The sequence below is a fragment of the Neovison vison genome, chromosome 3 (assembly GCF_020171115.1).
Source record: "Neovison vison isolate M4711 chromosome 3, ASM_NN_V1, whole genome shotgun sequence".
NCBI lineage: Eukaryota > Metazoa > Chordata > Mammalia > Carnivora > Mustelidae > Neogale > Neogale vison.
The window spans coordinates 233,300,638-233,318,239 of NC_058093.1; the positions used below are offsets into that span (position 1 = coordinate 233,300,638).

The 17,602-nt window shown below is 53.8% G+C and overlaps 1 protein-coding gene across 2 annotated transcripts in view; it reads right to left on the bottom strand.

The window, feature by feature from the left end:
• Positions 1–17,602, bottom strand: part of CUX2 (cut like homeobox 2) — a 258,612-nt gene that overhangs the window by 15,899 nt on the left and 225,111 nt on the right. For both annotated transcript variants that reach the window (XM_044244277.1, XM_044244278.1), the window contains 10 exons: positions 16,185–16,233; positions 12,351–12,455; positions 9,065–9,256; positions 8,904–8,962; positions 8,365–8,413; positions 8,175–8,274; positions 6,383–7,057; positions 5,466–5,567; positions 1,379–2,166; positions 479–638 (listed from right to left, as the gene is read on the bottom strand). In XM_044244277.1, the coding sequence (XP_044100212.1) occupies positions 479–638; positions 1,379–2,166; positions 5,466–5,567; positions 6,383–7,057; positions 8,175–8,274; positions 8,365–8,413; positions 8,904–8,962; positions 9,065–9,256; positions 12,351–12,455; positions 16,185–16,233 (2,279 nt within the window). The remainder of the gene's footprint in view (positions 1–478; positions 639–1,378; positions 2,167–5,465; positions 5,568–6,382; positions 7,058–8,174; positions 8,275–8,364; positions 8,414–8,903; positions 8,963–9,064; positions 9,257–12,350; positions 12,456–16,184; positions 16,234–17,602) is intronic.

Genomic DNA, 17,602 nt, shown 5'->3' on the forward strand with positions numbered 1-17,602 from the left:
ATCTGGACTCCAACTGACCTGCCCACTGGGTGTTGCAAGGGAGGGAGTGTGGGCTTCCTAGATAAGTCCCTCCCTGGACTCCATGCTGCCATTTCTGCTCTGTGACGTTGGGCAACTCTCTGAGCCTCAGTTTCCTCACCCGGGCAACGTTCAGACCCCACCCTGCCTGTGCATCACTAATGGACTGGTAACAGCCCAAATTTCTGTGCTAAGCTTTCTGAGGCTGCGCGTTGCCTTGCTGAGAAAAAGAGGTCAATCAGTGATTCTCTTCAGGGGATGGGAGGGCGCGGCCCCAGCTCCACACGCTAAGTATTCCCTCCACTTGCTCTAGGCATAGAGTCTAAACCACCAACAGAGGGCATTCCTCTGGTTGGAGGAAGGATGGCACTGCTGTCTTCCAGAGAGAAGTAATGGCCCCTGGGAATGGCAGCTCTGGGGGGCAGGCAGCATCCTGCGAGAGGGCCCCAACCACACTCACCCTGGGAGGCGCTGGGCTGCTGGCTGACGGCCTGGCCGAGCTGGTCCGAGAGCCACAGCTGCATGCGGATGAAGGGCTCTCGCCCCTTCTGTGTCAGCTTGCTCCAGGGCTTCGGCCGGGACAGCATGTCGCTCACGCTGCCCTGGGACAGGCCCAGCACCTGGAGATGGGTGGGGCAGGAAGGGTAGGGAGGCAGGCTCCTGGGCCATCCCTGGGCCTCCCCTCCCTCCCTCTGTAGAGACCACTGTTCACTCTGATTCTCTGGGAGACCAGGGCTGCCTTGACTGTTCTTCATCTCCCAGGTGCCTGCCGTGGGCCTGGGCCACGCCCCCCATTGGCAGTGCCCTTCCAGATATCCCTGCATGTAAGAATCCTTCCTGACTTTAAGAGCCCTCAAATGCCTCCTCCTCCAGGAAGTCCTCCTGTGCCTTCCACTTAGGTCACTCCTATCTCTCAACTCACCTGACCCTTTGCCTGCTCCTCTGCTATGGGCAGAGGTGCTATTAAAAACTACTTAACCACTGGCACTGCAGGGCACCCTTTGCTGGGCTGAGCCTTAACCCTTTAGTGGTCAGATCACTGGGAGGGATGGAGGGTTCTGGAGGACGGGAGGTAAGTAGCTATCCCTAACCAGACAGAAACATTTCACTGCTTGAATGTCAGTCCTGCCTATGGCTCTCTTCCCACAGGACCCAGAGACAGGTGGATGCAGGAAAAAGGGTCTGGGTCATGCAGACCTGGGTTCGAATCCTGCTTTTGCCTTGTTCCTGTTCATACACACAACCTCTCTTTCCAGACCACAAGTGCTGGGGGCTGGGTCCTCAGGCGGTCCTCCCTCCCCAGGTCCCATGGGCCCCATGGCCCCCTGAGCTCCTTGGGGGTGGGCCCCACTGTCTTCACCTTCTCCCCAAAGATCCTCTGGCAGATTCCGTTCTTGGCTAGCTTCTCCTTGACCTGGCGCGTCAGCTCCAGGGTGTCCACCTCCCGGTACATGTAAAGCTCGTACTGCTCGGGGGTCAGGGGCGGCACGGTGGGCTTCAGTGTGCGGGGCACGTACGCGGGGTAGTAGGCCAGCCGCCCACCGCTGCCTGCCTCGGGGACGCCCCCTTCAGACTTCAGCTCGCCCACCCTGGGGGGCTCCTCCTCGCCCCCCGCCGACTCGTCCTCAGGGGCTGTGGGGGCCTCATCCCCACGGGGCCAGGCCCTCCCATTGGGTTGTCCAGAGTAGCTGGAGGAGGAGGAGGACAGGGAGGGCGAGACGGAGGCATAGGGGCGGCTAAGCAGGCCGCGGTCCGAGGCCCAGTGGTGGTCAAAGTAGCCGGCATCTCCGATCTCCGATTTGACCTTCCGGATGATGCTCTGGACGAAGGCCGCGGGGGACAGGACCGTGAGGGACGTCTGTGTGGCACTACTACTGGTTCCCCCGCCACTGCCGCCACTGCTGTCCTCCTGCTTGACGTAGGTCGGGGCCCCATTCTGGCCCACAGCAGCCAGCGAGGGCCGCTCTGGGGGTGAGGGAGGGACCGAGCGGCCCCGGGGCCCGGCCTCCATCTCCAGCAGCGCCTGCTGTTGTGCCTGCATCTCGCGGCGTGCTTGCTCCAGAATGTTCTTGATGGCATCTTCCGACGTGCTGGTGGGGGCTGTGCCGTTGGTGATGCTGAGTGGGGCTGTCGCGTTCTTGGAATCACCTGTTGGGAGGAGGACACAGGGTGGCCAGAGGCCCACGGTCAGGGCAAGGCTTGACGGGCAAAGGTATTCACAGCATCAGTCAAAGCATGCTTTGGAGATACTGTGAAGATACTGCAACAAAGTGGTTAAATGAAGTTAATCTCTCTGCCAAAGGCAATCACACAGAATAGCCTCATGTATTGCCTTCTGCTCCGCTTTCTAATATCACACACGGGGAGATCACGCTTGATGTGGGATCGCAGCCTGGCGCGTCCCCACTTAGTATCAACACGAGCATTTTTTCTCATGACTCAAAGTTCTACATCTCACGGCTGCCTCTGCCACTTGAAGGGATATTCTCTGCTGTGTTTACCTGATCCCCCACTGATGGACACTTATGCTGTTTCTAGTTGGTCACTGTTGTGAACACCGATAAAGGAACAGCTTGAATATAAATCTCTGCCCCCATCCTGGGTAGTTCTTTAATTCCGAGAGTGGAGCTCTCGAGTTAGCAGTCAGCGTGCTCACGTCCTCCCTGGGGGGCTGCTGGCTGCTCTCTGCGTAGCATCCACTCTTGTCAAGGGTGTGGAGCAAACACCCAGTCTCTTGCTACCTCTTCAGAGACCCTGAATGGAAACCCCCCTGGCTGGTCCACTCTGCTGTGATGTTGCCCGATATTTTTGTCTTATTATTACTAGTTTTTAGAGACAGAGACTGTGCATGGGTGGGGAGGGGCAGAGGGAGAGATAATCTTAAGCAGGCTCCATCTCACTACCCCGAGATCATGAGCTGAGCCCAAAATCAAGAGTCGGACGCTTAACCAATTGAGCTACCCAGGCACCCGCTGATGTTGCCTTTTTGATTCCTCTGCTGTCTTCTTCCTGACACCCCCCACCCCCACCTGTGGGAGCACACTGTACAGGGAGTCAGGAGACCTGGGTTCTCCCTAGGTCTCTGTGCAACTGCAAGCATGTCTCCTCCTCTCTGCTCTCAGCTGTCCCGTTTATTTAGTGGGAGAGTTTGATGAATCTGTTTCTCATGGTTCTTTACACTCCAGTGCTGTGTCCTGTCCGCAGCTGTACCTCATGTCCAGCATGCAGGAGATGTTTAGCCAATGTTTACAGAACGACTGCCTCTCCTGCACAGGAGCTCAAGAAAGAATTCATCTGTACACAGCAGGGCCTCAGAGGATTATTTGGGTGGGGCAGTGTAGGGTCCTGGGGCGGGCTCCTCTGTTCCTCCCAGGGACTTGGCAAGAGGAACTTGCCAACACTTGGCTCCCAGGCTGAACACTTGGCTCCCAGGAACATTCAGACGCTGGGGAATCGGGACAGTTTGCTCCGATTTGCCACCAAGGGGCAGCAGACACCACAAAGTGGGAACGTGAAAGCCAGCATCAGGTTCAAAGTCAGCAGCAATACAGCGGTGCTGGGTGCAGGGGAGGCCACTCCGCCCCCTGCTGCAAAAAGCCCTCTGACAGCTGGGTAGGGGGCAGGGACGTATCAGCAGAGGTATTTGTAACTTGAACAAATGTAACAACAGAGACAAAAATGTAACATTACCTGTAATGATAGCTACATTTTCAGGGGCATCTTCTACATGCCAGGCCCCCAGTGCTTGGCAGGACTGATTTCATTTGACCTTATACAACCTTAAGAAAGGAGTACTGATATTGTGCCCATTTTAAATATGAGAAAATTGAGGCACAGAGAGGCTAAGAAACTTGCCCAAGGTCACACAGCTAATAAACAGCAGAGCCAAAATTTGCAGCCCGGCCACTCTGGTTGCACTGCATCAAGCAATGTAGGTGACTATGGGGAATCCAAAGAGGGTCAGTATCCAATCCATCTGGATGGGGGTGGGGGGTTTCCTAGACTAGGTGACTTCTGAGTTGAACTGTTGAGAATGAGCAGGAGTTGGCCAGGGGTGAGGATGGCATTAGGGGCACAGGGAACAGCACGAGACTGGATGTGGCTATAAGCAACTCATTCGAGAGGTATAGGGAGTCAGGAGAAGTCAAGACCTTAGGGTCTGGGGCCTTGTTGAGGAGTTGGCATTTTTATCTTTGGGGAATGGGGAGCTGTGGAAAGGGGAGTAATGACATGACCATTTGTCTGCTCTAGAAAGATCCCTCTGGCCTCTGTGGAGAATGGGCTACGCTGGGACCTAGAATATCATTGGTAAGACCAGTGAAGAGGCTAGCGGGACAGCTCCAGCAAGTGATGGCAGTCAAGGACGGCCGCTCACCCACCTGGGCGCCAGGCATCTTCTATGACAGGTTCCCAGCCTTGAGCTGGTGGGTATGGGGAGTGAGTGAGGGGTAAGGGAAGACAGTAAGTTCCATCTCAGACATGCTGAGTCTTAGATGCCAGTGGGGGACTCTGGTGGGTATGTCCAGCTAGCATTTGGTGTAGGGCTCTGGAACTCTCGAGATGTGTGGCCTGGAGAGGGGGTGTTTTGGGTGTTGGTGGAACTTCCAGGAATGGACGGACTCATCTAGGAAGGGTAGGAAAGTCAAGGGCCTGGTGGGGGGAGCCCTGGGGGACCCTGTGTTTGAGGGGCTGCTGGAGAAAGTACACTCAGTTTGGCTGAATAATGGTGTCCCAATGGTATTCCTGTCCCTGGGCCCAGACTATGCTACCTCACATGATGAAGGGGATTCTGCAGATAGGATCAAGTTAAGGATCTTGAGATGGGAGACGATCCTGGGCTACATGGGCTGGCCACACATAATCACAGGGATGCTTGTGAGAGGGAAGCAGGAAGATGGGAGGCAGAGCAGAAATTGCTATGCTGCTGGCCTTGAGGATGCAGGAGGGGCCACAGGGGAAGGACTGTGGGCGCCTCTAGAAGCTGGAAAAGGTAAGGAAATGGATTCTCTTCTGGAACCTCCAGAAGGATCGCAGCCCTGCTGCCCCGTGAGGCTGACTGCAGACCTGTGACTTTTGACAGAATTCCTGTGTGATTACGGATCACTGTGTCTCTTCAAAGTCGAAGACACCAGGACAATCCAGACCGGGGTGATGGTAGTAGCTTGGCTGTCCCATATGGCTGCCACTCGTCACTGTGCAGAAAACCGAAGCTGTAATTTTAGTTAATTTCCAGTAATTTGAGTGGATATAGTCACACACGGCGAGTGGCTTCCACACTAACAGGGACCCGGTGCCTTCCAGGCTTCACATGGCTGCAGGCTGGTTGGCGAAGAGGTTCTGACCTGCTTGGAATTCCCGATGTGGGGGATGAAGGCAGACAAGGGCTCACCTCCTGCTCAGGGCAGGTCCTGGAGGCCTCAGGCCTCGCCTGCGGCAGTGACACTCACCCCCCTTCTGGGACTCGATCTCCTTCTTGGCCTGTTCCAGGATGCTCTTGATGGCGTCATCCGAGCCTGTCTCTGGTGTGCGGATTCTTGGGGTGATACTGCCTGGGGGAGGCAAGGGGGCATCTGTCGTGGGGACCTGCTTGCTGTGGGTCAGTCCCTGGAGCTGGGCAGGGTGAAGGGTGGGTCCCTTCCTCCCTCAGGGGCTCCAGGGCCAGACCTCAAGTGTGTGTGGCAAGACCACCAATTGGCCAGTCTGTGTGACAGGCTGGATCTACAAATGATTTTGGATTGAACTAATAATAATAATACCAATCATAATGGTGACAACAACGATGGCCACCACAGCTAACAGTTCTCAAGCAGGTACTAGGTTTTGGGGCCGTGCTGAATGATTTCTAATCATTTAACCCTCAGAGATGCCTGACAGATGGAGATGGATGGGGAAACTGAGGCACGGAAACTAAGTCAGCTGTCCCAGGTCACCTAGTGCGTGAATGGCAGAGCTGGAACTCAAACTCAGGTGTGTTTGGGAGGTCAAACCTTGGGCCATTCACATGGGATACCCTAAAAGTCAAGTCTGGCAAGATTGGCAGGAACCCGGGCCATTTCACGGATGGGTGAGCTGAGGCTTGGAGGTCCTCAGGAAGTATCTACCTGCCAGGGCAGCCCCTGGCCCAGCCTTCTCCCACCATGATCAGTCTGAGTTGTCCCACTAGGGCCAAGTGGGGAGCAAGGGGTAGCCACAGGTCCCAGGAAGAAGGGAGAGAGGATATATTTCCTTGTTCTATAGAAGGGGAAACTGAGGCACAGAGCAGTAAAGTCACTTGCCCTGGGTGACACAGCTGGGAGGTGGCAGAGTCCGGCTCTGAGGCCGGAGCCTGTGCCCTCGGCCCCTGTGCCCTGGGATGGGCCCTCACCTCGCTGCCGCACCTGGATGGTCCTCAGAGCCAGCACGTTCTGCTCATCTGACAGGAACTGCTTCATCTTGATGAAGGGCTCCTTGCCCTTCACCGTGAGCTTGCGCCAGGGTTTGGGCCGGGCCAGGATCTCGCTGACTGAGCCCTGTGACAGCCCCAGCACATAGTGGCCGAACACCCGCTGCCCGATGTTGTGTTTCAGCAGCTGCTCTTTCACCTGGAACGCGATCTCCGCCGTGTCCAGCTGCTCCTCCTCGGCTCCGGCCCCTGCCCCGGCTGCGCTGCTCCCACCCCCGTCCACTGGCTCGGGGGCCCCAGGCGGCTCGGGGCCAGGAGCGGGGGTGGCAGGGGCCGCGGGGGGCTTGGCGCCGTAGAAGGCTGGGGGGAACACCAGCAGGCCGCCTGCCTCCCCCTTGAAGGTGGCCGGGGGCATCATGTGCTTGGACAGCAGTGCGTCCCCTGCCAGTCTGTCCCCAGAGGCCAAGCTGGGGAAGGGGGACAGTGAGAAAGTTCTTGGGCCATCAGGGCCCAGGCCAGGACCCAGCAGGGGCTGCCCAGGGCTGGGGGATAGGGGGTCTTCGGGCCCTGGTGGTGGAGGGAGCTGCGGAGGGGATGGGTAGGACTGCTCCGTGCCCAGAGAGTCCTTGATGGAATCGTCCTCCGAAGGGTCCTCTTCTATAACGTCGAGAAAGACGGATAGATGGAGGAAGAAAGGAGAGATAGAGAGAGAGAGAGAGAGAGAGAGAGACAGGGAGAGAAATATTGAGAGTGACAGAGAGTGAGAAAGATACCAGGGAAATGGATACAGGGAAACAGAGAGGCAGAGAGAAACAAGAAACCAGGCATACACCAGGCAAACAAGAAACCAGGGAGACACAGACAGAGGCAGAGACAGAATGAGAGGCAGAAAGAGATAGAGGGACAAAGAGACAGAAAGTGGGAGGTAGAGAGACGCATACATGAGAGAGTAATTCAGGGAGAGGAGAGGGGGGGAGAGGGCAGGTGGGGAAGGGGAGAGAAGTGCTTTGGGCGTCCAGCAGTGCTAAGAGCTCCTTTTCTGACCCTCAAATTCCCATCTGTGCAGGCCTGGCCCACATGCCAGTCCCGGGGACCCTTCCCTCCTACATTAACATGCACTGAGCACTTGTTCTGGGCCAGCCCCTGGCCCCCGGGTGGTGCGTTGGGACCAATGCCCACCGTGGCAGGATGCGCACTCCTGGCCCCCGCCCACCTTGATGCCCTCCTCTTCCTACACGTCCTCCGTGCTTGCATCACACAGGTGAATAGCACCCACGGAGTAGATCTGTTATGGTCCCCATTTCACAGATGAGGAAACAGAGGCAGCACAGAGAGCCTTGGCCGGGGCCACAGAGGTCATGGAGCCACTGCGTGGGGAGAAGGCCTGAGCAGCGAAGGTGATTTGGAGAGAGAGCAATGTCTGTGGGGGTTACAATGGGAACGCCCTCCTCGTGTCCTGTGACCTCTTCCTGCCGCTCATCGAGACTCAGAGATGGAGCCTTTTGTGGAGGGTTCTTGGGAGGGCCTGAGTGAGCTATGTGGGGTAGGTGTGTGTGGACACTTGGGGTGGGGGGCGCTGCCAGCTGGCTTCACCCGGGGGAACCCCCAGCTCAGCACCACCACACAGTAGCTGCTCATTCAGTGTGCACCCCTTTCCTCCATCCCTCTCCTGCCCACACAGAAGGCAGTGGTGTGTGGGCCCAGAGAAGGCCAGAGGCCCACGGGCAGCCCCTATCATAGACCCTCAGCCCCAAGAGCATCTCATTTTCCCTACCAGGGCTGGCCAGAAGACCCGGCTTTTCCAGAAGGAATTTCTGCGTGGGGAAGAAGGCCTCCTTTGCCATGAGCAATGAGTCTTCGGGCTTGGCCATGCCCTGAGGAGACAAGAAGCCAGGCTGAGAGGGCACGGGTGGCAGAAGGCCCGAGGGCAGCCTGCACTGCGGGGACAGTGGCGGAAAGCTCACCTGCGGGAGGCTGCAGGTGCTGGAGGCCAGCTTCATGGCTTTCAGGATACTGCCAGAGAAAGCACAGAGACTCCGAGTCCAGTCAAGTTTGTGGGGCTTGAGGGGGAGGTCTGAGAGGTACTTCCTCTCGCTCCTCTTCCCTGACTGAGAACAACGGCCCCACCCCGAGGACCCCATGGAACACTGCACCCGGGTCAACCACGGGCTCAGGAAGCAGGCTGTGAGCTGGCTCCAGTGATAGCTGGAGGGGTGCTGCCCTAACCAAGCCCCGCGGGCCAGCCTGAGCTCATCCGGTGCAAGCACCATTCCGCCAGTTCCCACACAGGCCATGAGCCGCCTTGCAAGTTCTCGGATAGGTGGCTCCGGAGGGCAAAGAACCAAGTATGGTTCAGTTCTGAGACCCAGGCTGCCCTGGGGGAGGGACAGGGGTATCACCAAGTGGGGTGTAGTGGGAGGAAGGAAGATCATGAACTATGTCCAGGGTCCCTCCTCACCCAGGAAGAGGGCTGGGGGTGGTGGGGTCCCGCTCCCCATAGTACCTCAGCTCTGTTTTAATTTCTTCATAGTCAGACTGTGCCTGAAGCTTCTCTTCCAGCTTCTAGAGGAGAAAGCAAAGATGGATTCAGGCTGGCCCACATCCTTCTGCCTGGGGGACACCCCGCCCGTCTCCTGTCTGCACACCTCCTCTCCCAAGACCTACTTCTATGGCCTCAGACTTAGCCGTGAGCTGCCGCTCCAGGTCCGCGATCTGGTTGGCCGAGGTCTCCTCCAGTTCCTGCAGAGAGTTCTGGAGGTGCTGCACGTCCTTCAGCAGCCGCAGGATCTCCCGATCCTTGGAAGCCAGCGCTGCTTCAAGCCGGGGGCCCGAGCACAGCGCAAAGTTCACCTTATCCTGAAGAAAAAGTGGGGCTTTGAGGGGCTAAGAGGTGTGGGGCAGGGGGTTGGAGGGCTGGCTTCCCCACCCCTGAATCCCAGACAAAAGGGGAAATCCATCCATGGCATCCTCCCCCACCCCTGGTGCTGTGCTCCCTGGAGTGACTCAGCTTCTCCTTCCAGGCTCTGGCTTTCCTCCTCCTGTCTCTGAGCCTTTGCTCAGGCCAGTTCTACCAGCCAGGATGCCTTCCCTCTAGTATTCAAACTGGGGTGCGGGGGGAGAATGGGTAGGGAAGATTTTCTGGAGGCAGATGTGTATAAACTGTGAAGAAGTTCTAGAACAAGTTAGTGACTTGGAAAACTGCTTGGCAGCATCTGCTAAGGGTGGATATGCGCACTTCTGCCTGGTGCATATGTGGGGGGCGAGAAGCAGGAACCACGCACAAGGCACACATGTGAACACCAAGCTAACGGTCGCAGCAGCCCTCTCTGTGACAGCCCCAAGCTGGAAACCCTCCTCTGGCCACCAGATGCCCTCCAGTGAGAAGGGAGGATCGGGTTGCGGCACACCCACACCATAGAGAACGCTACAGCTCTGAAAACGGATAATCCACAACTACTAACACAGCACGGACCAGGCTCTCAGAATATGAAGGGAAAGGAGCCAGACCGCAAAGCGTGTGTGCGGGATCTGACTCTGACCAGATACAAAAGCAGGCAAAGCCCAGCTGTGTGGTTAAGAGTCAGGAGAATGGCTCCCTTGGGGAGTATGTCCTGGATGGGGACCCCAGGGGGGCATTCTGAGGGCTGGGGACATTCTACCTGCTCATCTGGATGCTGGTTATGGCATCTCTGAAAAATTCAACATGCTGTACACTTAGGATATGCACATGTGTCCTTACACATATTATATTTCAATAAAACCTCCGTTATGAAAGGACAAAAAAAAGGGAAGTAGTCCAGTGAGGAAAGGGTGGGGATTGGGTGTTCCCAGCAGAGAGAACATCAAGATCAAGGTTTAGGTTTCTAAATCAGGCACAGGTCCTATCCCAGGGAGGCGTTTCCACTCATTCCAGGCAGACCCCTCAGGATTATACCTGAGACCGCACAGCCACAGGCCATGTGAGCGGTGGTTCCTTTCTCTTCCTAATTTGCCCCTAGCCCCAAGCCCCATGGCTTCTCCAGGTTTTAGGAAATGGTCCCTTTGTCCTAGATGAAGAAGAAGTTTATGTTTGAGAGGACCTGAAGTCGGGCTTGTCCTAAGCAGCTGCAAATGAATCTAAGAAGCCTTACAAAAACAAAACAAAACAAAACAAAAAAATGGAGCAGAAAACACAGCCTACCACTACCAATACCGGCTATTCTTCCAGGGAGATAAATGCCAATTAAAATAGGAAGCGGATGCCATTAACACATTAAATTAATTAGCATCGAGCGCCACTGTGGTGCTTAGAAAAACTTACCCCCCAAACCAGCAAAATTCCCTGTGGCTGATTAGCACAGGCATTTGCCAGGTTCCATGGGGGTTAATTAAGAACCATCGGGAAATTCCGTCTAAGGCGACCCCAGGAGCCCTCTTGCTCTTGGTCTCTCTCATGCTCGCTCGTTGTGTTGTGCAGATATCCAGGCACACTGACGTCTACACACACTGCCTCCTGGGACACAGACACACACACAGCACACCCTGATGCATGTACCTGCGGGAGTACTCCTGCTGACACGCAGATACACAGAAATACCTGGGCACCAAAGAGATGTGTGCACATGGACAGGTCACTGTGACACACAGAATCATGTGTGTGCTGAGAGATCACATGCAATGTGGGCAAAACCACCTCAGACTATAAGCTAAGAACCATTTTAGGTACTTTACATGTAATCCTCTCAACAGCCCTATAAGGTAGGTCTTACTTTTCAGGTGAGGAAACTGAGGCACAGTTAGATTAAGGATACAGTTATCTGCCCAAAGGCCACAAAGAGATATACACATTCATGGTGACACACGTCAGGGGAGACACAGTCCGACACTGAAACAGAAAGACCAATACGGGCACAGTGGTCAGTGTTTCGGGGAGTCCGGTGGAGTGAAATCTATGCTGGCCACTTCAGGTGTGTGCGGGGCCGCAGCAAATCACCCTGGAGCAAGCCTGTTGTCATGTAAGGAGTCGGGAATCGAATCCCTTGGTATGCAGAGATCTGGAAGGAAGGTGGACCAGCTGACATAAGGAACCCAAAGCTTCCTGGGAGAGGAGCAATGGCGACTTTTTTTTTTTTTTTTTTTAAAGTAGGCTCCACACCCAATGTGGGGCTTGAACTCACGACTGTGAGATCAAGATGCGTGCTCTACTGACAGCCAGGTGCTCTGCGATGAAGACTCTTAACACAGGACAGAGGGGTCGGTTGGGGTGACTCTGACTGAAATCCCTCTGACCTCAGGACCCTAGGCAGCCCCAACCATGAGGAAAGAGAAAGGTGCGCTAAGCTGGCTTAACATAGGAACCTCAGGATTGATGACTAAAGACTGGTGCTTTGTAGCATGTGGCTGTTTGGGAAAGCCTACTGGAATCACACTGGCATGTTCTGGGACCCAACTGGCTGATAGAACTGTTTACCTCAGATCTTGGTTAAGTGGTCCTACTGCGGTTTTGTAGGACTTGAGAACCAGTGGTCAATGGCGACACCTAGTGGCAGCTACCAGAACTGCACCTCTGCTCAAGATCTCAAACTTCCCCTCCCACCCAGTCTTGCCAGGCGTCTGGCCATGGAAATCGTCCTCTTTGGCCTGAGTAACTTGCTGGCATTCTTGGACAATTTGGGGTAAAGGAGAGCCTCCAAAGGAAGATGCTGGACTTCCTATTAATCACACATGGAAGCTTGAGCTTGCAAAGACCTGTGGCTGTATTTTGACCTTCAGCTGGTGAAGCAAGTCATAGTAATTATAGTTAACTATACACTGACCTTATTAAGATGCTATGCCCACTGTATCCACACACTTTCATGTGCCTAATTTCACACAGAGGTACATGACTGATCCACAAAATGTCATCCACATATTCATACTCACCAACATGGCTTTTCCCAACCTTTCCCTCTGGCTCCCGCACCATCCTTACCCCACTGGGTCCCTGGGGGGAGCAGCAGGCCAGGCGGATAGAGCTGTTAACAGAGGCGAGTTGTTCCCGAAGACTTTCTACCTCCCGCTGGGCAGCCTCAGCTCGCTGGGGGAGGAGAGTGGAGGCGAATGTGGTTAAGAGGGGAGCAGGGTCACACTAGATCCCACCCTGGCCTTCTGCCATCGCCCGGCACACCTGAGGCAGGACTGGTGTTTGTCTCCAGCTCCCCTGCCACCTAGTGCCACCTGGATGGAGTGTTTGCAGAGTGTTTCCCAGCCCATGAGCTGTGGCAGGCCCCTGGGCAAGTCGCTTCCTCTCCCTGGGTCTCAGTTTTCCTCTTGTGAAATGCGGGCAATGAAATACATCTAAATTGGGATGCCGGCTTACCAAACTCGGTCTATGGTGGAACTTAACTCCTCAAAAATTTCTAAGAAAAAAAGCCTGGAAGGAAGCCTCCAAATGTTCACAATGTAGCCTTGTGGCTTTTGAGAGAAATTTGTACTTTGTCATTCCCTGGTTGTGTGACCTTGGGGAGGAGATTTTATCTGCCCAGCCTCAGTTTCCCTCTTTGTAAAATGAGGATGATAAAAAGAACTACCTCATCGATTTGTTTTGCAAAGTAAGTGATCTGGTAAATTACAAGTCATTAGGTATTTTAGGTATCAATAGTTGGTTAACTTAATGAAAAAAGCTGTGACTATAATTTTTATCCTCAGCTGGTGACACAGGTCATAACGATTATAGTTAACTTCCGTGCTGATCTTGGCAATCAAGATGCCACACCTACCACACACATACGGAGACTCACACACATCCACGTTCACATTTTGTTAATTAATTTTTAAAATTAATTTGTTCATTAATTGATTTGTTCACTTACTAGTGAACAAATTGTTCACTTACTAGTATCCTGCCTTGTTCCAGAAATGGCTCAAGTAAGTTTTGTTTTGGGAAAGACTTTGGGTGTGCGGGTATAGAGAAATACTTTGATGTTTCTGCATAGTTGCGGCTTCCCAAGCAAATCTGACTAAAACAGGATGGGGCTAAATGACAAGCCCAGAAGTCAGTTTCTGACATCTGCTGGTGAGAACAGCAGATGTTCCTCTCTGAAGATATGTGTTTACATTTCAAAGCGGGAGGAAACCCCGGCCATGGACACAACCCCTGGGTTGGAAAGCTGGGTTTATAGCTACTAGAAAGTTATGAGTCTTATCTCCCCCATGGAGAGAAATATTTGCATTCCACATGCTAAAAACCTAGGATCCTTACCCTTCTGTCTGTCAGGACACTAGGGAGCTAGTTTTCTCCCTCTCAAAGAGTTCCCTCTCCTATATAACCACCTGGATTCACATCTGGGGGTTTCTTGTCCCCAGTAAGAAATCTGGTGCTTGCAGGATGATGACTGAATGTCACCCTCAGGGGAAAGAGCTGGGGCAAACTGGCCAGGTTATTACTATGTAAATAGTAATAATAGTAAATACTATTTACTATGTAAATAGTAACGCTGATCTGCTCTGCTCCAGAATCCTCTTGTTCACATTTTGGATAATCTTAACACAGATTAAAGAAACCCTCATACGATGACATTTATTTTCTTCTCCATACTTTCTATAACGAGGTTTTACTTTTATACTCAGAGAAGATGAACATTAAAAAAATTGTTTCCTGTTCAAACTGCTCTAAGATCTCTTCCCTCAAGCCTATTAAACTGGCGAAGATCCAAAAGCTGGGTCATACATGGTACTAGCGAGGCTGCAGGGGAACAGGCCCTCTCTCTTCACTAGCTGCAGGGAGGGTAAACTGAGCAGTTTGGTCACATCTGTCAGATAAAAATGCACAGATCCTCCACCCAGTACTTCCACTTCTCAGAATTTATCCTATTTATTGGCTCATGCAGGTCTGAAATAGTGTCGGTGCCAGGGTGTTCCCCGTGGGACTGACGATGATGGTATGTGGCTGGAAATACCATGGTCTTCACCAGTCGGGGACTGGTTAGACCACGGGCAGGCAAACTGCAGCCGGATGCCTGGTTTGTGTACCAGGTTTTTCTGGAACACAGCCACATCCATTCGCTCGCATACGGTCTATGCTTTCACATACGGGAAAGCAGATTAGCTGTGACAGACTCACAGAGCTGGGCATAGTTCCTCTCTGACCCTTCACAGAAAGCCCCCCCCCGAGGTTACATGACAGTGTGGCCCTGTAGGGCAATACCAACGGCCATGAATAAACTGTTTCTATACAGACACAGAACGAGTTCTAAGATATACACGTGGAAAAAAGAAGGTTCAGAAGGGTGGGTACAGTATGTTATAGTTTTTGCTTTTAAAAGGGGTAAAAATCCGGGCGCCTGGGTGGCTCAGTGGGTTAAGCCACTGCCTTCGGCTCAGGTCATGATCTCAGGGTCCTGGGATCGAGTCCCGCATCGGGCTCTCTGCTCAGCAGGGAGCCTGCTTCCCCCTCTCTCTCTCTGCCTGCCTCTCTGCCTACTTGTGATCTCTCTCTGTCAAATAAATAAATAAAATCTTTAAAAAAATAAAAAAAAATAAAAGGGGTAAAAATCCATATATTCATGAGCTTGTGGATGGAGCTCTACAAGGAGACCCTAGAAACAGAGAGGCTGCCAAAGGGAGGGGAACTGGCAAGCCGAGTTGGGGAAGAAGATGGGAGTTGCCCAAGTATGAACTTTTCTGTGTTTTGAACTATGTAAATAGATTATGTATTTAAAAAATTACCCTGAAAATGCTACCCCTTTCTATGTTTCCTCTGCAGGTGGGAGGGTCCTGCCCTAAAGCCTGCACAGCCATGCCTCTGGGCCTTTGCTCCTGCGGTGCCTTCTGCCCAGAACGCCCTTCCTCCAGAGAACTGCTCCTGGGCTGCTAAGTGTGCTCCCCCAAGGCAATGACCCACTTGTGACCAGTGTGACCCACTTGCTGTCACACTGCTCGGCCATGACCCTGGCTGCTGGGTTTGCAGGGAGCTGGGTGCGGGTAGAGACTCCAGCCCGGAGCCCATGGCTACACTTCACCTCCATTCAGGCTCTTGCCAGCTTTGCCCACCAGACGGCAACAGGTCTGAGGCCAGAAGAAGGCAGGGTGCAGGACCCCATTTACATACGTGAAAACGGAGACTGGCAGAGTCTCATAGACTTTCCAGGACCTGGGCTCGGACTAGAAGATGGGGAACCCAATGAAGTTTGGGGTCTGCCCAGTGCTTGGCTGGTGGGGCTGGGATCAAGGGAGAAGGCTGCAGGAGACCTGGTGATGGGGAGGGAGGGAAAGAAGCAGCAGGGGTTTGTCCCCTGTCACCACCACAGGCTCTGTGGAATACGCTTCCTCACTTGGTCTGCTTGGGAGAGACCCATGTCCCAGCTCGGCCTGCACTCTAGGCTCACCGGTCACTGCTTTGCCGCCTTCCTCCCGTTGGAGAGGCCTCCTGTATAGCCACCAGGGAAGGCACCGCTGTTCTCTGTAAGTGGCCTCCTGGCCTTCGCCCAGGCTGTTCCCTGGCCTGGAATGCCATCCAGGCATCCGTTTTCAATTTGTTCATCAGATCTCAGCATCACGCCCTTTCTTCATGATGTCTTCTCTGACCCTTGAGTCTGGGTCAGGCGTCCCTCCCCGCTGCTGCTTTCTGGTCACCCTATTTCTGAGTGTCCCGTCAGCATCCCTTCCTCCTCCCTCCGGGAGCTCAGGGTCCGGGCACCTCCTGGCCCTAGCACTCAGAATGGCACACAGCACTGATATCAACAAATATCAACTGGGTTCAGTCCCTCCTCCCCCAGCCCGAGCCCCCAAGCCTGGGCAGAGTGAGTGTTAGCATACATCTTCTCACCTGATTAGCTTTCTCCAAGTTGGTCATGATCAGGCCGACTTCATCTGCCCTGAGACAGAAAGAGAAGATCCTGAGAAGGGCTTCTGGCAGCCCCTGCCTACCCCGATAACCCCAGCCCCTGCCTGAAACTAAAGGCCCGCAATGGGAGGTTAAGGAGGCTGCCCTCTACCCTTCCTACTGGAGAGAAACGGGGCTGGGCACTAAAGAACCCAGTATGTCTGGAAATGGGACAACACCCCTTCCGGGCAACCTGGCCTGCCGCACCCCTAGGTGCAGACAGAGCTATGCCTCCCAGTCTTTGTCCCTGCTGGGCCTTCCACCTGGAATACCCTTCCTCAAGAGGACAGGACCCTGAGCTTTAAAAGCCAGCTCCAAAGTGTCCTCCTAGGAGGCGTCCCTCAGCTATCCCCGTGTTGGTCATTTGTTTATTTGCTGCCCTCCCCCAACCCCCACGGTCCCAGCACTAAGGGGGCTAGGACAGGCCGTATCCACCTCGGTCACCCCTTTGCTGAGCATAGGGTTGGGGGTGCACAGGAGGCCTGCGAGGAGCATTTGGTGACTAGAAGCTGTGAGTGTGCTTTAGGTATGTTGGGGCCTTCTTTCATGCAAGCTGTTCCCCCCTGCTCAAAGCACCTGACCTGGCATTCTCCACGTGGCTATCTCCTTCTCATTCTGAAGGTCATCTCCTCAGGGAAGCCCTCCATAACTACACTGGATAATAGGACCCAACCCTCCCTGTGATTCTCTCTTGCTGCTCTTGGTTCTTCCTTTCTTAGCATTCACCAGGCACCCAGAACAGTGCCAAGCATACAGTAAGTGCTCAATAGTAATCTGTGAAGGAATGAATTTATCTCTGTACATTATCAGTTATTGTCTGTCTCTTCTCCTCAACTAAGCACAGCATCATGTTCTAGCATTTCTTCCAGGGACCAGCACAGCACTGGGTAAACAGTAGGTGTTTAATAAGTGTCTGTGGAATAAATGATGTCTTTTTTTTTTTTTTAAATGATGTCTTAAAGCCATGTTGAGTCCAGAGTAATTTAAGTGAATTGACACTCAGCCCCTGAGGGTTGGACTATGGAGTTGTGGTGGAGACAGTTCTAGGAATTTGGGGTAAGGTGAAGGCCCCCACCCAGCAAACCTGCTCAGCCACAACCCAGAACATCATTTATAGTCTGGCACATGAATGGCACAGCAAATGACCAGTGAGCAGCTGTGTGCCTTCAGGGCTAGGGAGCACGGGGTGCTTAATGAAATAGGTGTTTCAAGGCAGTGAGTTGGAGGGAGGAGTCAGGAAGGAATATTTGAGAGGGCCTGAGGGTGGAGGCATGCATGGGGGTGTTGGAGGGAGGAGGCATATTTGAGAAGGTCAGAGGGAAGAGACATATCTGGTAGGATATGAGGGAGGAGGGATGTCT